The following is a 25,612-nucleotide window of genomic DNA, read 5'->3' as shown; positions in this document are numbered from 1 at the left end:
CACAGGAAACCCAACTTTGAGCTATGTTCTAAACTCGTCGCAGAACTATATTTTAAAACAATGGGAAAATAACATTCTTAAAAAGCATTATTGCAAAAATGTGCTGTTTTAGAAATTAAAAAAAATTAACATTTGAAAATGGTTAATTTTTTAAAAGACGTTTTGAAACTGACTTGGCGCTGGGATTCCTTTGGAACGAGTGCGCCTGGACTTCCTGGACATAACTTGAATGGAAAAAAAATGTTGGAAAGTTAAAGTCAAGTTAAGAAGACGAAGAAATTTGCTGCTTTTTGGACAACGAAAAAATCAAGCCAAGACATCTATAAAACTTAAGGTACGTTCACGAAGCCTTAGTTTAAAAGTGGTATTTAAAAATGTATTTGGACAGGCGTGGGTTTTGGAATTTTTCGGTGCAGCTTTGTCAGGTGTTGTCTTCCTTCGTCTTCATTTTTGCAAAGATTCCATAATAAAATAAACTCTTCAACTCAATACTGCTGCTGAAAGTTTTAAACTATAAACTAAACTGGAAAAGTCATAGAAGCAGTCAACAATGACACAGAGTCCACACTTTTATTGCGCGAATTCTTTCTCTCATTTCGCCTCAAAGTAACAACTGTTTTTGCTTACTATCGCGTGTCTTTGGGTATATTTATTAGCTTATAAGCTTTAAGCTAGAAGAAGGACCCTCATTCAAGCTAGATAACGTAATAAAGAAATAGCAAAAGCTAGGATACGCGAATAGAAATAAGTCTCGAGCCTGTGGTATGGTAAGATAATATTATTTATATAGCAAAACGTTTGCTCAGCTTTCTCAACGTTTCTTGTCTTATACAAGAAATATTTTCTCTGTGAGTGCCTTGGTGTGTTATGTTTATCACTAACAGAACGTCCAGCTGAATACATATTATAAACTTACATTTCAAGTTTAAAGTTTTTCCATAAAGTAACATAATACAGTTGATTGTCTTATTTGAAGAGGCAATTAATATAAACTAAAATAAATGTCTACTTGTAATTATATAAAAACCCATAAATGTTTTCATGTTTCTGTGCACTAAGACGTTGTCAGGGTTTTGGCTTCTATTTAATTGAAATAGTCGTTTGGGTTGCAGACATAAGAATGTCATAAAATCTAAAAAGTTCCAATCCAAAGTGGTTTCATATACAATGAGAATGAAGCAAAGTGGATTACTAGAAATTATCATTAAGCAACTTTACAAAGATAGCTTGCAGAATACACCCAATAAATAAATAATGTAAGATGCAATGGTTGTGAAGTAGACTTCCAGATATTATAGATAAGTATTTTATGGCAGCATCAAGGTTTGAAAGTGCATTTGTAAGGATTTTATATGATGTGTAAAATAACAGCCTACAGTTCTGTAGCCAACCTTAGCATTCAGGATTTTAGCTAAAGATATTCAAGATATTCAGATCTATATGTTTAATATGGTTAATTTGTGCAAGTATTATCTTAATCAGAAAAAACAATGAGCAACAGGACTAGATATACAGGTTATTCAGTATTTATTGCAATTATTCACACGTTATTTCATCATTGGAGCAAGGCAGTGTATTATATATAGATTGAGTATTTTAATTCTTATATATACATATAACAATAATATTAGAGATAAGGAAATATATATTGATGACGTTAATTACGAGATTATGGCAATTTATTAAGTCAGTTACTTTTTACATAGGTCATCCTAAAAACTAGGTAAGGTTAAAACCGATTATTTGATAATTAACTAATATAATTACTCGATTGTCAGACTAATCACTCTTTGAAAATTGTATTAAATGAAAATTAGGTTTTATATTGGAAACTTCTAAAGAAATCCTGTATAAGATTCAGTGATAATTTCGCAAGCTTCAAATTCACACAACATGTACCAATTATACACACTAAGATTAAAAATATTCTTTTTTGAATGTACAAAGGTCTGACTGTGCATCTGCTGTGCTTCGTAAACAAACCCTAGATTATTACTAATAAACTAATATTAGTTTAATAATCTTAATAAAATCATGCTGATGATAGAGGTTTTAAAGTGTCTTCAAAAGTTGGAATCTCCATATTACTAAGTACTTGAGTATAGTAATGTTCTTGTGGTTCCCCAATTGTGGGCGTGGTTGCCCTGGCGACAGGTGGTTGGGGGGTCGTAAATGGATACATTCCTTCCTGTGTGTTCCAGGAGTTCTGCATGTCTTGAGGCATAGGAGCATAGTTGTTATTTTCTAAGGATCCTATCATTCCCTCTGTACTTTTTCGAAGTGCTTCTAGCGTGTGCTGTTGCTTGATGTATTCATCAGGTACGCCTAGATCAACAAGGGGTCTTGTAACACCTTCTCCTAAGAGCTCTCTCTTTGAAGTCTTGGCTCCTCTAATTCTTTGCTTATTCTGAAAAAAAGAATGGAGCAGAAAGTTTTGAACAATTATTCAGCTTCCCTCAAAAACAGAAATTTATGCAAAACTCTACAACCAACTCAATGAGGGAAGGGAGTAAGGATGTTTTTAGAACTATGGATTTTTTTGAGCCTTTGTTTTTTTCCCATATATATGATCAATCAATTATTTTACTAAATTCTAATCTTCAATAATATTACTTCACAAATAATAAAGTATTAATATCTTTTGAAAGCATCTTCTTTTTCAATCTTAGTTTTTAAACCCAAAGTAAAAATGTTTATAGTACCTTTGGTCCATTATTATTAGGGACTTTGCCACTAGCATGTTGCTTGAAGTGCTTCCTCAAGGAGCTCGGGTCTGTATACCTCTTTGGACATCCAGGAACTTGACATGCATATGGTTTCTGAGGAAGATAATTTAACAGATCTGTCAGTTACAAATGGTTTGTTGTTTTTGTTGCCAAATAAATGTCTTCTTCTTAACCCTTCCTGACCCCTTCGCACCCCCCCCCCCCCCCCCCCATTCCCCCTTCTTCAGAAAAAAATTATCCTCCAAAAAAATAACATTTAATTGGACGGTACACTTCTTTCCATCAAAAGTTGTACAGGTCTGAATAAACCTTTCCAAAATTGTTAGAGTTATCACAAAAAGATAAATCCAAGTTAAGGTGATGGATTTTATAAAATGTACAGTAAATGTACGAACACATGTAATCCATCTTCGACTTGAAGTCATTATTCATGGTCACTCACAGAATTCAGGAAAGGTCTATCTTGAAGAACAGCTTTTGAATACTTTAGTCCTCTATTTTCGAAGGCAATAAATTGTATAATTTATTTTTCATATGGATTACTATTGAAGACTAATGTAGATGGACAAGTAAATAACGGGTAACATTGAGTCATAAATAATGAAAATATGCATTATATTTGATTAGTTGGTTCAATAAATTCTGGGTTTCTTATTTTGTCATTTTAATGCCAACATAATGAGATTTATATTTTACAAGAAGGATGTTGTTAGTATTAAAGTCTGTAACAATAAATCCTGCCTTAATATATGGTGACAGAAGTTGACTAGAGATGTCAAAAATATTGATGAAGCTAATCAAAATTGAAGGGAGTTTGTCATTATAGTTCTAAACTATCTGGACATATTGACAGGTGCACTAGTTAATATAGCAGACCAATCAATCATGTTGAAGTCTGACATCGATCATTTGAAAAGAAATATGCTTTTCAAAAAAAGCCATTTGAATAAAGATAACTCCAAATTATGAAAAAATAACAGTAAAAATAGATTTTAACTGTTCTACTCTAACCATGAACACTCGAGTTTATCAACCAATCAGATTAAGAATCAAAAACAATAGCATTTGAGTTACACGTATTGAAAGCTATTCGAGGAGATGAAAGGATGAAAAGGAAAGAAAAAATAAAAATATATTTAAACAAATATAAGATTAATTTAAATAAACTTGAGGGTTCATGGTTATACATATAGTAGAACCACAGTAAAGTAGCTCAGTTGTGAATAGAAATTCCAAAAACAGAGTGCTGCATTCTGAATAACTGGTTTAAGCCTTATTAGTTTATAATAATAATTACTTATTAGATGATGTACAAATAATGGGAGTACTATTGGACCAATATTAAGCACATTAGATCATATATTTTAGTGAATTTTTGCACTATATAAGTAATAAAATTATTTTTTTTTAATTATTATCATTATGCTGCCCTGGCATCTGATTTTCAGCATAGAATAGCATTATTTATTATTGTAACAGACTTCAGTATCACAGGTAATGAACTATACAGTATTCTATGTGGCACACCATGACAAAACCGTTTCAGATTAATTATCTTGATCATGCCTCATATATATTATACTTCATGCATGAAAATCTATGAATAGTAAATTTAAGGTTTGATATTTTTATTGCTTTTAGTTGATTGATACTTAAATTTTTAATAACTACTCTATTTAAAAGTCTTATTTAACTATACTCTTTTTAAAACCCCAAAGGGACAAAAAAGAGCCTAACAAACTGTGCTTACACCAAAGCCTAGTTTACATTCAAACGTTATAATAAATACATATGTAATAATACTCAACTGACAGATTGTTTTAATGTTGCATTGATGATTGAATTTATTGAATTTTTTAAAAGTTACATGGAAATTTAGTAGCATTATAATGATATTCAATGTTTTCATACATTAAAGTATACAAAAAATAAGTTTTTCCTTCTGGCTTGTCACAACAAAACTTTTAAACGTGATGTTTAACTCCTATGGAAAAAATGGCTTTTGGTCCGAAACGAAAAACAGTTTCGTTGAGATTTTTCTTACCTTCTTATCATGATATGATTTTTTGTCAAAAGTTCTTTTTGTTTTAGGTAGTTGTTAAATTATTAAGGACAGTTTTCATATGTAATTATTTGAGTGTTTTTGGGAGCTGTATAGTGACTGACTCAAAAACATGGACAATAAATTTGATATCCTCTTAGTCTAGAAACATAACCCAGGAAATGCATGTATTTGATGTCTGTTTTATCAATTAAGGCCGCACGCTACAACCACAATTTCTTTTTTGTTGTTTTCTTAGTAACAAAAGTATTCTAATTATTTGATAGCCAAGGGATTAGTAAGTAAAACAGACAAAACAATCTATAATCAGTATTCCTCTTTAAATGTACACATTTATAAAGAAAAAATGTACAGCTTTCAAATAAATTTTAAATTGAATTAAGAATTTCTAGAAAATATCTTGGTAATAGGAAAAAAGAAATTAAATAATTAAGAGGTTATTGAGACATTTCTATCTTTAAAATGAAATATTCCACGAAAGGAATTCGAAATAGTTGACATTAAGTACTGGTATGGATTAGAATAGATTCTTTGAAGTTTTGATGGATTTAAGATTAAAATGAAATAATCATTTCGCTTTTGAAAAAAATTGAAATAATAACTTCTTTCTTGGATATAATGATGATAAGGAGAGTAAAAATAGAACATATTAACTAACTATTGATATTTCTTATAAATATTAAGCGTAGAGATTTATATAGTAATTTCTTATTTGCCCCACTAAGAATAGTGTTCAACATGGTCTACAGTATCGATTAATACATATCGTACCGTAATATACAGCAATAAATGATAATTATAATAATAATTAATGATGATGAGAAAGTTAAACTAAAAGTACCCATACATAATCATAGAAAATAATACATTATCATAACTCTTTTAAAACTCCAATACAGTCATTTAAAGAATATGATCACATATTAATGAATATGTTAAATCTGCCCATGATAGAGTAATAATATTCATAATAATAATCATAATCATAATAATAACATTTTAACGTTTCGAAGTCTTGTAGCAGGACACAAGTGCCATACTGATCGCATAGACCAATTGGGTGCATAACTCATGAAAGTAATAAAAAAATATGCATAACTTACGGTATCCAGGTGAGTGCGCTGGTGCTTTGCTCGATCCGACGAGTTTGAAAAGGCTTTTGGACATGCAGGAAACTGACAGATGTAGGGTTTTTCTCCAGTGTGTGATCGCATGTGTATTTTAAGATTCTCTAGTCTTGAGAATGCTTTATTACATCCTGGGTGCTGTAGAAAAAAATACAAAAAAAATCAATTTATACAATTTTTCAATGCATCATTCTTATTCACTTAGCATTAATAAACTCAATGACTGCAATTATTTTTTATATATTTTTCAAGTAGAAATCTAAGCACTTTTTTTACGTTTTCCACTTAGCATTGGGTTTATTGAGAGCCACAAAGTTTGAAATCCGATCCGAATTGATCAAGAAATTTTATGGAAACTAAAAAAAATTCTGTTTGTTTTACGAATTATTTAAAAAGCCTAGACATTTTGTGGTTAGATTCTTTGTACTCAGAAATAATATTAATTTTGCATCAGAAAACTGAAAGTTCAAACGTGTTTCGTAGTTAAAGTTAAGTGATCAAATGACCATTTGTGTTTGCAGATGGTTCTTTGTTTTCCTTCTAGGGGGAACTCAATTCAAATTATTTTTAAATAGATTTTATTTGAACACCGTCAGAATTATTTGTTTGAAATCGATAAAGTGTATCAACAACAAAAATAGAGCGTTATTGTTTTAGGATTATTTAAAATTCATATTGATGGAAGATTGCCATTTCTCTCACTCTTTCACTCTCTATCTACCCCACCCCCCACCCCCCCTTTTTTGTTTTTTGTTTTTGTTATTGTTTTTTATACTTTCTTGGCCTTCAACTAATTAACGTCAGCTTTCAAAAAACAATTTTATTGACGCGTGGTTCCTTTCTCCTTTGTCCGTTTTTCTTTCTTTTGTTTCTGGTTGTTGTTTTTTTCGCCAAGAAAAAAGACACGAAAATTTTCTACAACAATGAGAAAACCCGCACTCCGTAAATGTAAAATTTTCTAAGTTCAATTTCGGATATCCTGTGTTCTTTATTTGTCAGATTATTCTAAACCAACCTATAAGTCCTTAAAACTTCCTGTAACACTCTTTTGAGTTCTTTAAAACCAGATAAAAGTTTCAAAATAGAATTTTTCCAAAAATTCACTTCCTATTTAATGAAAATTGTTGGAAAATAAAACATTGAACTTTCTAGATTTTGAAACAAAAATATATTCACAACTCTGTTTTTTTTTAGTGACGAAACATGGTTGATAAAAGTTCTTTCAAAAACAAGTATTTTACTCTTATTAGCCTTTTTTAAGCCAACACTTTGGCATTCAACTCAAATTCAACAATTACTTAACCTAACGATAAACGATATAAACGAGACCTATTCCTAAAGCAGTTCAAACTTGTGTCATCAAATTGCTAATATTTCCTTCCATCTTTGCTAGATTCTGTTTTTTTCTTCTTTAGTCTTGGATGATGTCGTGCCTCAATGTTGGTTTTTATTTTCTCTTTAAGCCACTCTTTTGTCTTGTTATTGAATGTTCTTAATCACGTAGTCCAGAAGGACTCCGCTCTTTTTGTTTCCTGCCTTTTCTTATTTTTAGCTTTTGCTTTCGTGATGTTTTGCTCGGGGTTTTTCATTTTAAATCTATCCCAATTTATGCGGTAATTAATGACTAAAGTGGGCGACCAACACAAAACAATCTAATGCCCCATACAGCCGTATTTTTGTTCGCAAAACATGTTATCTAAGTTTTCTTTTTGTTCTGTTCTTTATAACACGGTCAGGTCCCTTGTCCCGCGCTTTTCTCGAAACGTATTGTAAAAAAAAAACTAGCAAAACTAGTTCTACTCAAAATTAATAAAATTCGAACTTGAAACTCGCGGATTTTCTTGGCTCAAGACAAGCCTACTTCAAGTCTCTTCGACACAGGTGCTCATGTCGAAATATTTGACGTTGTGCTAACTTCAGTACAAATATGTACAATAAATGTTGAAGGCTCGTGTCTAGAACGCTTTTTAATAGTAAATTAAAGCGAAACCAACCTCAAGTTACTTTTGTTCTGGTGTTTACCTTGCTTTTTGATTTAATTAATCTATGTAGATGTCAAAAAATGGACAATTCGAAATGTCTGAGTCAAACATGCTAAGTCAACAGAAGAACAGACAGACCGCCGGCTCCTGTGGTTGCGTCGACCTGACCACTGACCATCAAACCAGAAGCATGTTTTTGTTTCGTTGATTATCTTGTCAGTGCTTTTGCTTTTCTCTTAATCCTTAAATTATTCTCTAGTTTGTCTAAATTAATTGACTTCTAGTGATGTTAGTGTCTACGAATCGTAAAAGTGAATTCCTCGCGTAGGGTAGAAACGCCGGCGTAATTTTTGACTCAACCTTGGCATTGCTTGTGTAATTTGAATTACTGGGGTTCGGAAAAGTAAGTTGAAACATCTCGTGAGTATAATAAAGGAAATGAAGTGGGCGAAAACATGCAAACTGAAATTCAAGAGAGGAAAAAATATAATGGGTTGGGGGGAATGAAACTTGCCTAGATTTTGGCCCAAAATTGGGCAAATGTTAAACGGAATGCGGCGATGTGAAACTAGATAAAACGGCTATTCCTTTAGTTAGATGGAAAAAGATATCAACGTATGGTTTTTAACTAATAGCTAATGCGGTAAAGAAGAAAGAAGAGGAGTAGAAAAAATGAACAAAGACGTCTTCCGGTTGAGTTTCATTTTCGGCATCAAACTTTTGCCGTGCACAATTGTTCCAAAACCGCAGCGCAAAAATAAACCCTTTCCTGCAACTTCTAGAAGTTCAAAACTTTTCTATTTGAGTAGTTTGTGTTGTGTTTCTCGTCTCGTACAGCGGACTAGTTTATATGAGGCCTTGATGATTATATCAACCCGAATTGTTCCAAATCCCATCACTTTTGGCTGGGGGCGATCTGAGCCTTGGCCTTAATAATACCCGTCGGTCTCCCGCTGACTCCTCAAACGAAAATGTCAATATCGCACGATTTTCTCACTTTGGAGCGGCTAAATTCGTAGGGAAAATGGACCTTTTACAGTACGAAAAATTGCAAAGGTCTGTCGTTTTGGGTGGGGTATACTCCAGTCTGTTCATTAGTTGATATGAGTGCGTGATGTGCCTAAAAAACCTTCCGTGATTCGCTTCTCTTTACGTTCTGTCGGGTCGACAATGATGTTTTCGCATTTGTTAGGGGCTGACCGCAAGCATACTAAATATGTCTTTCAATTCGGCCCTCAAATAATTTTTTCAGAGCGAAAGACAAAGGAATTATTGTGTCTTGGAGTGTTAGTCGTACTATGTCCCATAGAGTTATGATTCACAACTGCGCTCACGAAAACGCGACCAATATTTAACATTCCTAGAACATATAGTTAGTTAGTTACGATCCAGAATTACCTATATAAATTGAATGGATATTTGTTGGAGTTCTAGGCTTTCAGACGTGAAACAAAATAAATATGGATTGTAATACACGTTGTGTTTGAAGACGTTGTTTGAGAATCAATGCTGTGTTGTTTGTTGATGTGTACAGAGCACTTGGACAGGCTAACTATTTACTTCGAAATTGACCATGAACGAATGGAAACGTTCGGGGATTTTGTAGAAAAATAAGTAGGTAATTTGTTTGAATAATGTCGTAAAATTATAACTCTAGAAGGAGAAACTGCTATTGAAGTCTGGCTTGACATAATTCAAGGTGAAGTTCAATAGCAAAGCAAACACGGAATCAGAAAAAATGTATTTAGTTCTTTAGGCAAACTTGTATGTAAGGTACGATGTATGGACTTAACTTACCGTACACTTATTTGGCTTCTCGCCTGAATGTACTCGCATATGAATAACCAGCTTGTAGCGAGCGTTAAAGGGCTTGGTTTGACGAGAACAGTTCTCCCAATAACATATGTATAAATCATCAGCCTTCCTTTGATCGATGTGGACTTTCTCGATGTGTCGAACCAAGTCATCTTGCTCCGAGTAAATAGCTTCGCATCCTATCCACTTACAAGAGCACAGTCCATCTTCAGATTCCACACAACTTGACCTTTTCGAACTTGAGGTATTACCTCGTTTTTCCTTCTTATTTTCAGTGAGGTTTGGCCATTTATCATCGAATTCCGTCCTCTTTTCCCCGCTATCAGTTGGCGAAAGGATTTTCCCAAATCTTGAGAGTGTTTTCTTCAGAATCTCCTCAGATCTTGACTTAACGGGCGCGAAAAAGCGTGCTGATTTTGTTTGTGGGTCAGTGTTGAAGACAGTAACGTTGGGAATAATCCCAGATTTGTCCTTGCTCAATGCTTGGTATTGATCGAACGAGCAGGATTTAATAAAAGCGTTGCTTTCGTGGTCGTTGTAGGGATAACACTCAGGTGACTGTATTATTCGTTCGGGGTCTTGCTCTGGATATACTTCGTAAGATCTCCGTCTTTCTTGGTGTCTAGCAATGTGTCTAGACTGCAAGTCAGTCAGAGTGGAGCCAGGAACAGGATATCCAGCAACGCTTCGACTTTTGCAGAGCGAATCGCTCAAATAAGGAGGCTGATAATGTTCTTTTCGATACTCGAAAGGCTGACGTTCTGTCTCGATTAGCGAATTCCGTAAGTTTGGCGAGTTTGGAAAAGTAAAAGTCCTGTCTTGTTGATCTATACGAGGTAGTCCATTGCGTGAGTGGTTCGCAGACCGCGTGTCACCACTATCAACTAATTCGCTTGTAAAGCTTGCCTTCTCGGCTAACTGTGCTAGTCCTGCGATAGGATCTGTCCTGGCATTTGGTGGACACTTTTGCATGGTTGCTTGAATGTAACAATTAGTTTCACCCTGTGTAAAAGGACTAACGCACTGGTTGTCATTCATGTTGATTTGTTGGCCACTTTGCGTGTTACAGCTCGAAAAATTAACACCATTCGGTGAGGAGATTCCAGCGTTGCCATTATGTTCCATGTAGTTGTAATCAAACCCTGTCTTGTTTGGGTTCACGTTTCCAGAATACACTTGTTGGTTCAGCCCTGCTCTCGCCTCAAAGTTGTTGTATTTCAGTGGCGGGTAGTACACCAGTTCGTCGTCCTCCCTCATATGATGATTGCCTTGTTCCCGCGCCAGTGCCTCGGTCCGCGCCAATGATGTAACGTGTTGTCCTACAGCATACATGGTCAATGCTCACTATTGGATAGATTGTTACTTGCCGGCGGATATCAACCACCAATCACATCTTTCCTTCTTGTTTTCTTCTTTTAACAAAAGCGCTGGCCAAGTTTGTCTTTGCCTTTAGTTGACTCTCTAGCAGATATCCAAATTTTTCGCCAACTTCTCTGGAAGTCAAGTTGCGCAACACGATCCACCTAAAATATAAACAGAGGATTTTTTCAACTTGGAACCAGGGACCAAACCTACTTCGACATTGAAATATTACGAAGGCGAATTTTCTTTTGGTCTCTCTAATCATGAAATACAAATTATAAGAACTTGCCACTGTGAAAGGGTTAAAACAATAGTTTTCTCCTTCATGTGCATTTAATATCGTGAGTGTACCACCCCCTTGGGCCTCTGGAGTTAACTCTGGGTTTGATTGACAGGTGGACTTTATTGTTGTCTTGGTGACTAATTAGATTTCATTTACGTATGAATTAGCAGCCAATCAGCAACGCTGTGCTAGTCTGGGAGGGTTAGGATTCGAATAGCAGAGGCCCTACTTTAGATAAATCAGGTCTCTCGTCACTCACTACACTATGACAGACCCAACATGTTTGAAAATACCCCGAAAATACCCCAGAAATATGTGGCTTTATCGCCATCTTTAAACTCGATACGTTTATAGTAGAAGATAAACTGACTTTACGCTACATCTTCAAGATTGGATTTTTTAACTTGACATTGTCGTGACAGGCCCGAACAAAGACTTCTAACATGTCATATCCGGTAGTGTTTATTTGTGTGTCGAATTCAAGCCTCAGGGTTCATTAACTAAGGACTGCTAACTGAACGCTTGACTAACTTTTGAATGACTTACTCCGATCCCTCGTGTCTTGTGTTGTCTTCCGATCAAGGCGCTTAAACCGATCGCTTTCTAGTGAATTTAATAAACACCCTATAAACGTTTGTCACTTCCATTAATTTCCAAATAAATACAAGTTAGTTTTGCCGTGGCTAAATGATCAGCACTGCATAATTTAGAAGCCGTTTAATACTCGTGGTATTTTATAAATCGTATATTAATATCGTACTCGCTAAATCTTCTGGTTAATAGATTAACACAGTGCAGTTGAAGATCGGTTTTAGTAAATGCGTCCGCTGCCGATTCTCGAATACTTCCTTTGTTCGGATTCTTGTCGGCGAACATTCATATCCGGACTTCAGTCCTTATCAGCCTGCTTCCACAATGAATTCCATATTATTAGAAGCTCGTTTACTCAAGCATCGGATTTTTCCGTATGCAAACAAACCTATTCAGATGGCCATTGGGCAAATCACGTATTTTTGCTTTGCCATCCTTGGATATTTCAGAGACGGATTCGTGGTCTTTGTCATTGTTTTTGTCCAAGAAAACATCGTCCCCCTAGGAGCTTCATTGCTAAAAGGGGTAGTTATTCAATGCTTGATTGTTCAATATTACCTCATAACATGATCACCCCCATATACCGCCAACATCTCTAAATGAAGCCTGAATTCCTCAAAACTTCTCAACCAAACTTCCCTCACTCACCTGATTTGATATCAAAGTGTTACCTAGTAGTTACCAGTGCTGATTTCAAGTCTTTCTGAGTTCAAACTTGGCGAATTCAGTCCCGTTGAGTTTGCTCCAAAACACAGACTGCGTGTCGCTGGCTGTCGGCGCCGAGTGTTTTCTAAATGAGAACGAGGCGCGGCTTTAAGTGACAGTTGAGAACGATATTTGACGCATTCCTTAGAACCTAGGAATTCGATCTGTTCAATTTGTGCACAGAGTTTTTCAAATCATATCAAATCATTCGGCACGGCGCAGACAGGCCTAACTGACCTGTCGACATTGCAATGTGAGGGACAAGATTCCCATGGTCTTCCCTATTAAACAAAATAGATTTTGAAAGGATTTATTATTCATTTGAGTAATTATTTTCGAACACGTGACCGATAAGCCATTTCAGTGTTTAAATCGATTTCATAAGACTTTCAGTCATCGACCTTTTGCAAAGCTGACCATATGATATCCAGACCTTTCACCAACATGTAAACTGTCGTTGTTTGTCTTCAAATAAATAGTACGGCCAGACTGACTCGAGTTCAAAATACTAACATTTTTCCGGGGAAATGGTGATGAGAATTCAATAAAAGCGACAGAAAAAATTCCACCAAAGTTCTGCGTTGTAGCGATAATACCGAAGAAGAGTCTGCCGGGACTCGTTCTAACCACAAAACATTTTACATTCTACAGCCACTTCCTGAAATTGTTGTTCTTATCAAACGTAAACGTCTAAAAATTTCCCCAAAAATCCAGCCGTTTCAAGTTGTATAATTTTAATATATTTTACGGAATGAGATTCTAGTGGCTGACCAATATCGAGCGGATCGTTTAAGCCAATGAGAGTATGTATAGCAAGTATACTGGCTTTCTTGAGTCAACTAACGATATTGAGTCTTGATATTTCTAATGGAAAGGAAATGATTTACAAAATTTGCCTTTATGTAATCTAATGGTGTTCATCTACAGTGCTCTTGAAGAATAGGAAGTGGTTAAAGTTCTTCGCTAGCAAGTGAAGAAATAATTTTCTTAATTTCGATTTTAATTTGACTATCTTGGTCTTTAATTAAATTCCACCAGAGCTGAGATTTTTATTCATTGTTCGCGTAGACCCAGTTTGTGGTCAGCGACCTTGACATTGAAATCAAGAACCTTCAATCCAAACCGGCGACATTTTGGTCGTAAAAGGAAAGTAAGCTTCCGTCGCCTCATCACTGCAAATGCCTCAAGATCACGAGAATCACTAGCTCTCGACTTGAAGGGCATTTTACACCTCAAATTGGTCTTAATAACGTCAAATGAGGTTGTAAATCCAATGTGCTCTTTCGGCTTGTACCTATTCCCTTAGGCCTTCGAGTATTGCCGCACGATGATTCTTTTAGCTCCGTATGTGGTATATTTTAGTCCCTCAGGCGGTTTTGAGGTTCCCAGGTGCGAGCTCCTGAACTGGCTCGCTTACTATCCCTCCAGAAACCATCTTGTTCAAAGTTAGAGAGGTTTGATTACACTTAACTCACAAGACAACTGCCTATCTATTCATCTGGCCATGTAATTCTAACCTTCCTTAAATCGAACTGGTTCATAATCGGTTCTAGTGCATTCTAGTGTTTAACTGGCTTTTCTTTGCTAATTCTATGCTTTTCAAGTACCCATGAAACACTGAAAATAACTCTCCTTTTATTCCGAACAATGAACATAAGAATACGGTTCAATAGGGCTAAGCTAATTAACCAAGATCTATTTAAGTATCTGTCAGTCAATCTCTGGCCTCAGTCAAAATGAAACAACATACCGAACAGGTTTTTACATTTACAGATCAGTGAAGACATGACAAGCTCGACCTCTGTAACCTCCAACACCAAAAAATATATTGGCTTTCAGATAAGGATAGCTAACTTTGTACAATTCCTAAGTCAGGTCTCTCTTGCAAGAGTAAATTGAAATGCATTAAAAGGAGAAAAGAATTAGTTGTTATTATGATAAAATGTCATATGATTATCGAGTGATGTCTTTATTCAGAGTTGGTTTATTATGACTTACGACTTTTTCAATCTTCTGTTCGGTAATAGTAAAATGCAATAAGTTTCAGAGAAAAGAATTAGGTATGATAAAATGTTATATCTCCTTAATTTAGTCATAGAGTATTATAAACTTCAGACTTTTTAATCATCAACTTGAAACGGAATCTTGACTTCTAACTACCCCCAGCTTGTAGACCAAGTCAACGTCCAACCCCACTAGACCATCCCAGTCTGTACTTCATAACAGACAGAACAACACTAAAAGAATGGCAGGGTGGGTATCGAAGATTATCGCTTATTTGACAAAACGAGTCCTCGGCTAGATCTCACGGGTCGCCATTTAATGGCTAGTAAATTTGGAGGATTGGTTGGAACATAAAGTGGCTATGAATTTGATGAGGCAATTCCTTTTTGTTTTAGAAAAAAAAATTAGCAAACTACAATGGGACGAAAGCACGAGGATTACCAGGAAAACAACCGTTACTTAACGTATCATCGTTGAAGATTACATCACTTTTCATTTTACTGCTTAGTAGAGATTAGTAAATACCTCTCAGTGCTTGATAAACCAATTTACAAATGATCTTGTAAAATTTTTTGTTAAGGAAATTAACTCTCTCGGGGAGCCTGGCTCAATGGCCCATTTCGAGAGACGGATAGTTTGCGTTGGAAAAACGTTGAACTATTAGAAATATTTAATAAAAAGTCTATTAAACAGATAATGACAGTTATGAGGAAAAAAACCAATACTACTGAGAAAGAGAAATCTGGACAGTCGTATCAAAAAAATGTTTTTGTAACTTCATAAAGTATGGTACTGATGAGTTTTTCATCTGTTCTTCCTGTGCAAATCATTGGTTTTAATGGAACTCAATCCTCTAACTAGAATAATTGGTTAATAAGAGCCAAGGGGCTACATCATCTGGTTTACACATATTTCTTTACTGAAAACATCGTTGTGGGGACTCAGGAGTGGTTTAGTCACAGATTGTCCGAATGTTTAGTGAGTGACATGGATGGATTGAAGCATTTCAACGAGTGACATGAAGTTAATTTGTCTGCACGCTGGAGCTACGAGTTGTAATTCCCTACTTATCGAGAACTTGTCTGGCACAGATAACAGACAACGTTTCGATTGTATTAGTCCTCCAAGGCTTGGCCTGGAGTATCCGTTTAGTGTGAGATACTTTATCGTTTCCCATGAAGATTACATTTCATTCAATGGAAGAGATGACTGCATTTTTACAGCCTTACGAACAATGAGTCGGGCTTTGGAGAGCCTTTTCGGTTCTTCAGTTCAAATCCTTGAACCTTTGGAGACACTCACTTCTTAATTGTGGCATTGAGGTGGTTTGCTTACTAGATGAACTTTAAAACAATCAAGAGTGCCTTGACAATGTTTTTCGTGCCAATAAAACACTTCTATTTTTAACCTTTTCATTAAAAATTGCTTTCGAACCCTTTGCTTATCGCTAGTGACCCTGCTCGCTTCATTTTAGAACTAGTTACACTGATATCGTATAGAGAGAAAATCAAGCAAGGCACCGTCCATTTTTTACTGGGGAGGGGTGAGTGGTGGGATTTGAAGGGGGGTCATTAAAAACATCAGGTTCAAAAGAAGGGGCCACAAAAAATAATCAGAGTCGCACAGTACTAACAATAAGCAGCATGTAAAACACTAGAGGGGTCATTTTCTATGCGAGAAGGGAGAGGGGGTCAGATTCTTGGTATCCCGCCCCCCCCCCTCCCCTCCCACAATAAAAAATGAACGGTCCTCAGCTGGTACGACTATTTGCAATTATTCTCAGACAGACAGCCTTGACATAATCCCCTTCAAACCATCACTTTACTAACCCTAACAATTTCCTAGCCAAGATCAACATGAGAGGCATGCACTACACGGATACTTAAAACACTAAAATTGAAAATACTGTGTTATCGGCGTGGGCTCCCTTTGTTATGGTTACCAAAAAAACATCGAAGTGTCCTAGAAACGATTATTTTTCAACGTTTTTACGGCGTAATACTTTGTAGGTATTATTGTCAATATAAACAAGCGGGTTCTATTATTGAAATTCAACAAAGTTTCTTTGTTACCCGCCTACTGCGGTTTACGTTCCTCTTTTAGTTTGAAAAATATCTCTTTCTTCATATCAATATCAAAGGAATAAAAAAAATGCTTTGTAAGTTATATATAGCGTCAAGGGTTCCTAACCCTATTGCTTATAGTCCCTTTGACAGTTCCCTGCGCCATCTTGAAAGGTAACTTGTCTGTGTATCTAAACGAGAACGACGCACTTCTCTAGGACTTTCTCAGTTGGTGTAGCAAGCTGTATCGTATTTTGAGTTAGGATTTTTGTTTTGCAGGATATTGTTTAGCTCGAAATTCATTATCCTTGTCTATAGTTTTATTGTCTTCATGGCTCAGGTGCTTTGCAAAACCAAGAAAGAGCCCTCTATTTGTTATTAACACCGAAACAAACATTTTGGGTATGCTATCTCTCTCTCTGTCTCTATCTCTCTGTCCTCTTAAAACGTAAAACTTTAAAGTTAATTTCTTAATAAATCGTAAACATTTTTTGTCTGAAAAGTCAAGGAAGTGGAACTTCTCCTTTTGCTAAAAAAAGAGAGTGAGTCGCTCACGATCCCACTAGTACACATCACTAAAAGTAAAAATTAAACCAAACTTGTAATTCATAAGCGATCAATTCAAAAGTGATTTCCCCAGATGAGCTCGCATGAGAGCTCTTGGAGACAACTCATAAAAACTATATGTTTAAATTACAAAATAACAAATAAAGAATTCAAAAGCGATACGTGCCAATATTGTGATATTTTGGTCCTAAATTGTAACATAAAACGAAGTTTAAAATAATTCAATTAAATTCTAAGGAGCTAGTTTTGTGTTTTGTTTTTCCAGTCATTTGTTTTGACTTGTGCGTTTGGAACACCCTTGATTTTTGGAAAAGATAGCCTAGCTATATTTGCTTTAGTGTTTTAGTGCTCTCTGTGTTACAGTACAGAATTGAATGTTCAAAATCTAAACCTAGAATTTTGCAGCTTTAGATTTTATTTTTGTTTCAGTTCGTTTGATGTTCTTGGCCGCATTTTAGGATTAAAATATAATAGTGGTGTATCAGTACGTGCTCAGGCTTGAAGACTTTTTAAAATAAACTCCCAAAAGCAAACAGTTGCTATCAACTTTCAAGCGATAACCCTGGAGGATCCTTATCATAGTTATAGAAATTGTTTGTTGTTTCGCTGGAGTAGTTTGGACCCGTTTCAAATCTTTTATTAAACAGAAGTGTGCGGAACAGCATGTAACTATTCACTGAATCATTTATCAAGTATCTGTTTTTTTCTGGTTTCCTGCCTTGTTAGACCAAGCAGAACTAAGTTTCAATGCAATTTGATTTGTTAATTAATTTTCGATATTCGTTTCCTCTTGTAGGATCTTTTCCTCTTTGCCGTTTGCTCTTTATCATTGACCACTGAAGAATTATAAAATAACTGTTGTGAATGTCGCGCTCTGATTGGCTTGGAGCGCGTGCTTTATGAGAGCACATTGCAAGCGCGCGCAATTTCCATTGCGTCATTCCTATCTAAAACAACGGTATTGTAATTTGTATTTCATAAAAGAAATAAAAAACTTGCTTGCTGTGCTGTGTGCCGTTATAAAGCACTTGAAGGTTGGAAGAACACTCGAGAAGTGGCCAGAAGCGATCCGCTACGCTTCCTGCTTCTTCTAACACTTCTCTCGTGTTCTGCCAACCCCCGCGTGCTTTATGACTGCACACAGCACGCGCGCGCGTTTTCTATGTCTTCAATAGAAAACGCGCGCGCGTACTGTGTGCAGTTATGAAGCACGCAGGGGTTGGAGGAACATGAGAGAAGTGTTAGGAGAAGCACGACGCGTAGCGGAGAGCTTTTCGACACTTCACGAGTGTTACGCTGCCAATCCCTAAGCGCTTTATAACTCCACACAGCCCAGCAAGCAAGTTTTTTTTTCTTTTATAAGATACAAATGTCAATAACCGGGGTTTTTTTTCGGATAGGAATGACGCAACGGAAAGTGCGCGCCCGACTATATATGCTCTCATAAAGCACACGCTCCCAACCAATCAGAACGCGAGATTTATAACAGTTATTTTGTAATATGCAACACGAGTCATGCATTGACAAACATGCATCACTCATTGACCATCATGCATCACGTGTTATAAATTGACCATCATACATCACTCTTTGACCAACATGCATCACGATTCATCTATTGACCATCGTGCACCAATCATTGACCATCATACACCAATCATTGACCATCGTGCACCACTCATTGACCATCGTGCACCACTCACTGACCATCGTGCACCACTCATTGACCATCGTGCGCCAATCATTGACGATCGTGCACCACTCATTGACCATCATACACCAATCACTGACCATCGTGCACCACTCATTGACCATCGTGCACCAATCATTGACCATCGTGCACCACTCATTGACCATCGTGCACTACTCACTGACCATCGTGCACCACTCATTGACCATCGTGCGCCAATCATTGACCATCGTGCACCAATCATTGACCATCATACACCAATCATTGACCATCGTGCACCAATCATTGACCATCGTGCACCACTCATTGACCATCGTGTACCAATCATTGACCATCGTGCACCAATCATTGACCATCATGCACCAATCATTGACCATCTTGCACCAATCATTGACGTAAATTTTGACTTGAGAGCTTCCTCAGCTCATGTTTATTCATAGTCCTTCCCATAACTATCACGAGTCAATCCTCATCTATCGTGTTATGGCATGTGCTCTTTTTATTTATCAATCATTTAAAGCTATTTATTTTCTTTATTAGCCAAGTCTATATCGGTTTATTATCAGGTGGTCATGAGCTGTGCTTTTAGTCCTGACTGGGTTTTCTTTCTTCAATATTTGCTTTCTCAACTGAATTACTTCAACAAAAGTTTTTGAAATATATCTCTTAAATCTTTTAGAACAAACTTTATCAGTTTGGAATAGAAATCCAGAGTTCTATTTCTGGGTTGTTTTCGTACTTTTGACAGTGATTACTCCTAAACTTACTCGAAATAGCAATATTGGATGCCATTAATCGAGTCTTTATCGGACGATAATGAACGACAAGTCACAAATATGACTTGTAATCAGATTGTACTATACTGATGTACCAATGATATATCATCATTCGTAATCAAGAATATCTTCAATGACATTCAACTCTGTCAAACGTACATTTGCCTCGGCTCGATCGTAATATTTTCATTTAAAGTTTCAAGCTTTTATTTACTGAGCTACAATTCTTATTAAATCTCAATATTGTTTTTCGTTCTATCCAAGAATTTACGAGTTTTATAATTATTACCATCGGATTAACTAAAACCGTCTGTACTGTTCTGCTTTCTCTTCAGTCTTTAAAAATCGTAAATTATAAGTAAGATTTGACTGATATCGAACATGAGCATTATTCATTTATCATTTAGCTTGAAAGTATATTTAAGACATGTCAAAGTCAAGGGCTTCAAGGAAGATGGATGGGTTTTCGTACGTCACTTTTTGACATAGTATTACAAATAGCCATCGAGTATTACACCGTGTTTAGGCGCGCCTGAATTGGGAACGTTTTTCCTCTCTTCATGGATTTACCTCTATTATGTTTGAGACCCGGTGTGCAAATAGTTTCAATAGCGACTGTTCACTGTCTCTTTCGTAGGCGATAGTGTTAACAAGAGATGCGAGTTGCTGTTATTTTTCGCGGGCTTTTTCCCCGACCTTTTGACGCGCGCGCGAACATAATAACTTAGTTATTTTCCTCGCTTTGTTATCCTTTAGACATGTTGCAGTTCTCTTTAACTCTAGTGATTTTAGTGAGAATTATAAATGTTAATGATTTTCAATGAAATTCCATTTTATAGATTCTTTTTTTCCGTCGGTTTTTTTCCTTGTTTATAGTCTAATTTTCCCACTTTTTAACTCAGTGGTTTATTTTTTAAGTTTCTTCAGGTTAAGCAGTGTCTGTTTATGTTTAAGTCTTAGAGTAGTAACAAGCAGGATATCTCTATAAACTATGCAGAAAATCTCTTAAGTCACAATAAAATTTACACTATACCAGAGTGTACAAAAAACAAACAGCAAAACTTAACGAAGCTATAAGATTCGTACTTGTTATGATTCTCGTACATTTTCTACAGAAAGCTGGCTTACTTTTTCTTAAAGTCAATATAGAGTTTTTGTACTTTTTCTTTTATTCACTGTTTTCTTTTCATTGGTATTGTTTTAATGTTGTGTAACGTTCATGATACAAAACAAAGACCGTTAAGAATCGTTTCCTGTGACTTTCAAAAGACGCCCTACTTTTCTTAATACAATTTATGACTTTTTATAATCATCTATTCATTATTCCTTTTAAATCTCTCTTCCTTTTATTGCTCTTGATCCAACTTGTGCATCAATACAAAAGGTTTCTTAGTCATACAATGCAAAGAGGTTGAAATCAAATATAAAATTTCTTTTGAGCTAGTGGCAAGTAATAATATTTTGTTTGTTTGTTTTCGCTTTTCTCACTTTTTCTCTCTCTCTTTCTCCTCTCCTACTCTCGGTAGATTTCCCCAAAATAAATTACAACCCTTTCCGGATTTCTACCTACTGATTAAGGAAGTTTAGTAGAATATTTCTTATTCTTCGTAAGTCAAACGCAGTGAAATGCGGAACATTTCGTATTTTTCATAAAGAATTTCCAAACTTTAACCTATCAAATTCACAAGACAACTGAAAAAATTCCGTCATTTGAGAGATTTGATTTGGCACGACAGAACCCATTGCATTTATATCTTAACCGCATCTAAGCCACAGTCTCGCCGGTCAGTGGACAGTTTACTTAAAACTCGAAAGCTGTTCTTCAGTGAGTGATCATGTTGGCTGCCACTTGGTCTCGCCACCCTTCATACTTTCACTACAATTTTCCTATACTAGTTTTCTTACCGTATAGCTGGTTTGTTACCTTGAGCAGTTGTACAGTTGAGCTAGTCAGTTTGATTTTATTCAGCTAGCTTTGTTTATGGAGTATGAGTTTCTCTTGATGTATAAAGTACGGTCAGTTGATCAGGGAATGGACGGCCAGCCCACAAATAATCACCACATTCGCAGTCAACAGTGCTTGGTCAAGCTGGGAAGTCTGAGATAGAGGGAGAACAGAGAAACAGAGGATGATTAAAGCAAGAATCTCGAAGTCTAACAAAGCAAAGAGATCAAATGACACGGAATAAACCTTATTTTTTTCCGCTCTTTCAGGAGCTTGTCTGCTGAGCTTTGGGTCGAACGGATTACTAATGAAAAGAAAGGGAATTACAGAAGGAATTATAGAAATTTTTGACTGACAAGTGATTGACAGGTCTGTTCGATATCATCTTAAAACCTTCTATCTTTGACAAGAATAAGGACAGAAAATATCCGAGGAAGTATATTCTTGGAAATATTCAAAGCGTTCTCCAAACCAGACAGACCTTCTACCAAACAAGATTCACATTCAATAGATAAACAAACTATAAAACAACACAAACTCGTCGCATCGATTTCATGCAAAAATTAACGTTCAATTATTCCCAAAGACTGGTTGACAGATGCCGTAGTTATGACAACGTAAGGGGCTGGCGCTAAAGTAGTGAAAGGGCTGTTCTTAACATTAGTATTTCCAAGTGATAGTTCTGTCAGCACAATTAGCATGGTACATCGAATCTCGAGCACTTTCCCACCTATTTCCGATTGGAATTTAGCAGTCTCGATAAGGCTAGCCATTACCGTAGTCAAAGACTCGCTCTTTGATTGGCATCTCGCTAATGTCTGTCAATTGTGTCAGGCCAGTTTTCTCCCCGTTAGGAGGGGCCTGGGGTATTTTTTTTTTTTTTGACACTTAGGAACTTCAATCTTTTGTTCTTGCTGAACCCCTATATAACTATTTTAGACCAAGTTGTTCTATTTTTAATCCCTATGTTCAAAACAATCTCTTGCTTTTATTGTTCTTTTTACTAAGCCGATTGTACTATGTCTACAACTGTTTTTGTCGTGATACGTCCAATAAATCTTTCTAATGTTTCTTGCTTGTCCATATCAGCTTATAAAAATGCTTCTCAAGTACTAGAATACGATTAAAACCTTACAAACTGGGTCAGATATTGGCCCTTTTATTCTTAAATCACATATCTTACTTACCCGTCTATTGCTGTCCACTCCAACTGCCTACCCAGTAATTAAGGTCTACCAACACAATCTACTAGTCTTTTTGTGCCTTTAATGCAATAATTCTCTCTTTACAACTAAGGCGATATAAGGCGATAGGCCCTCAAACCTCGTAAAAGGGGACAAAGCTCCTAAAGTAAGGTTTCAGTATTGGCTTCAAATACATCATCCGTTTGAACTATTCAACAAATCAGTCTATTCGATTTGAACCCTTGATATTCTCTTACACCAGATTAACTACAGATCACACAGTGTAATTTGTCCAAATATTCTTCACCACATTTGTGAATTTTCTCGCTTTCTGATTGGTCTAGAGCCGGGGGGACAGAAGGACATTCCAATAAATTACGTCAGCAAATTACGCGCTCGCTTGAAACCCTTTTAATTTCAAATTTTACCCTTGTTTTCGTAGTACTATTGTTAATTTTCTGTGGTATACAAATACAATTTCCTCCAGTTTTCCGTGGTATGTCTTCTCATTTACCACGATTTTCGTCATCTAGACGTCAAAATATGTTGTGGATTCGGATACGCCTCGTGAGTCCACAACATTTTGACGGCTAGATAACGAAAATCGAGGAAATTGGTTAAATGTCGTTTATTATCGCACTATAAAAACACAGTTTCGTGGCTTTAAAAACTAAATAGAGAGTACCTTTTTGTTATCAATTCTCAGGGACAAAGCCGTTAGACGTGCAAATGAGTTCAGTATGATATGATCTTCGAACAATCACGTTTTCTCTTGAAATACCTTGCAACCAAAAATATTTTTTGCTTGACTCACTCGGGTGAATTGCGTAAGATTTTCCCATTCAATCTTTCTTTGAAAATAAATACTAAACTGACGGATAAGTGAACAAGAAAGTTCTTAAAAACTAAATAATGTCTAAAGTATCGTAAATAAAAACGTCTTGAAATACTAAAGTATCGCAAATCAGAAAATAAATAATAAACCTAAAAATCATTGGTCACTTCACGGATTCAGAAAAAAAAATTGTGGCTACTTTCCAACCATCGAAGAAACTAAACCAGACTTAGAAAAAGATATCCACGCATATTTTGAAAAGGATTTTGGTGATCAAAATCAATCGGTAACCGTACGACTTTCGTAAAACGCTGAGGTGAATCTTTTCATTACTAGCCTCCCTGATATGTAACAATGTTCAATAGATAAAATTATTTCCGTAAACAAACGTTTTGTTTTTTTTGTTTACTTGGATTTCAATGTCAGGTATAATTTGCTTGTCTCGTGTGAGACTTATATTAACTGAGTTTTGTGTCATTTGGATAATATAGCTCATTCATTTATTTCTTCCGCACATCCTACTGACGGATTTTTTACGTTCCCGAAGACAAAAATTGAGTAAAGTATTTCATCGGGTTTCTTGGCTACAACAGTCTGAGATAAAACGCGTAGGTTTAGCCTGTAAACCTGTTGTTTCGTTTTTGTTTGTTTGTTTTTGAATTTTTTTGATTGTTTGTTGTGTTGTTATTGGTTTTTGTTTTTGTTTTGACTACTTTAAGAGTCTCATGATAGGAGCTTCCCATTGCAAACAGCCCAGACTTCAAAGGCTAAAATAGATCGTTAGCTAATGAGGTATGGTCCTACCCCTCATACTTTGTAGAAAAGTAAAAATATGTTAAGAGTTGCAGTGGCAGTGGCAGTGGTGATAGGTCTAGTAGTGGTGGTGGTGGTAGTAGTAGTAGTGGTAGTGGTATCACACATCTATTACGTACTTCTATCAGTTATTTTAATTCGAAGCTCAAAGTATGGAATAGACGCATTTCTGTGTAAGATATAATGAAGTCGCAAGACAAGGGTTAAATATTGGTGACTCCTGGGAGTATTTATCGCTTTCATTGTGGTCGCGTTGAAGTTGTGTAACCTAAGATCGGCAATACCTCGCTTTGCGCCGAAATTTTGTCGAAGTATTCCATTTACCTTCCGATTACCTACTAGTGCGACACTGTTTTGATGCAAGTGAAATAAGATTATACAAACCTTTTGGATTACGCTTTCTCTTTATGCTAGAATTCGTTGTAGTTGAACTCGCAAAATGGCTGCGGCAGAAGCTCACAGCTGACGCATGATTTGAGTAATTTATCTTGAAAACAACGGTGATTATAGATTTTACAAGATGACCCTATAAAAACAGCTAGAGCCAAACAAAAGAAAAAACTTCAACAGCGCAAAGCATGTGGAAGAAAATAGACCCCACTCCTAGCTAAGACAAAACAATTAATCTTAAGATTATTTTAGTTCAGGTTTACACGTCAAGGTCACTAAGTCCTCATCATTTCTGACGGTCGTTTTGGAAACGATCTCGCATAAAGTGATTGAATAAAAGAGGGCGACTCGCACATGCTGTTTCCCCCCATGGCGGGTAATAGTACTAGGCCACGCCTTTCCGTAGACGACGTAAACATAGAGCGGATCTTTCCTACTGGTAAACAAATGTATATCAATATATAGAGAGAGAGAGGGAGGGATGAATTAGCTATAGCGTAGATGTATCAATCACATAATGAATATAACTTCATCAGAAGCGGATTTCATGGAAGTCGGGAGGGAAATGGCGCGGTGGGATGCATCATGAAATGACCTCAGTATTCGCACGTCAGAATTATATCATCATCATTTTTACCTTTAAAACTAGAAAACAATACATAGTGGAGTATTTGTTGGGCAGTATGAGAAAG

At 36.0% G+C, this 25,612-nt stretch overlaps 1 protein-coding gene across 3 annotated transcripts; it reads right to left on the bottom strand.

Annotated features, from left to right (window-relative positions):
* Positions 1-551: 551 nt before the first annotated feature.
* Positions 552-21,895, bottom strand: LOC116294831 (uncharacterized). Of its 3 annotated transcripts, none has more exons than XM_031702502.2 (5): positions 21,678-21,895; positions 9,695-11,235; positions 5,892-6,053; positions 2,703-2,819; positions 552-2,407 (listed from the first exon to the last, which is right to left on the bottom strand). In XM_031702502.2, the coding sequence occupies exons 2-5, from the start codon at positions 11,042-11,044 to the stop codon at positions 2,033-2,035; spliced, it is 2,004 nt and encodes a 667-aa protein (XP_031558362.2). In that variant the 5' UTR covers positions 11,045-11,235; positions 21,678-21,895; the 3' UTR covers positions 552-2,032. The 3 variants fall into 3 exon arrangements, with proteins under 3 accessions (XP_031558362.2, XP_088886696.1, XP_031558361.2); XM_089030570.1 differs by lacking the exon at positions 21,678-21,895 and adding an exon at positions 21,659-21,676; XM_031702501.2 differs by lacking the exon at positions 21,678-21,895 and adding an exon at positions 12,597-12,806.
* Between the last annotated feature and the right edge of the window lie 3,717 nt (positions 21,896-25,612).

This window comes from Actinia tenebrosa, unplaced genomic scaffold (assembly GCF_029948245.1).
Source record: "Actinia tenebrosa isolate PJP-AT-01 unplaced genomic scaffold, QUT_ActTen_1.0 PGA_scaffold15__27_contigs__length_11533743, whole genome shotgun sequence".
Classification (NCBI taxonomy): domain Eukaryota; kingdom Metazoa; phylum Cnidaria; class Anthozoa; order Actiniaria; family Actiniidae; genus Actinia; species Actinia tenebrosa.
The sequence above is the reverse complement of the archived record's forward strand: the minus strand, read 5'-3'. Positions and strand labels throughout refer to the sequence as shown.

Bases quoted from the DNA above. Each gene is read 5' to 3' on its own strand.
- LOC116294831 (XM_031702502.2), bottom strand. From the start codon at position 11,044: ATGTATGCTGTAGGACAACACGTTACATCATTGGCGCGGACCGAGGCA. The intron at 6,054-9,694 runs GTAAGTTAAGTC...TTTTTTCTACAG, and splicing joins AGAAGCCAAATAAGTGTACG to CACCCAGGATGTAATAAAGC. The intron at 2,820-5,891 runs GTAAGTTATGCA...TATCTTCCTCAG, and splicing joins AGCGCACTCACCTGGATACC to AAACCATATGCATGTCAAGT.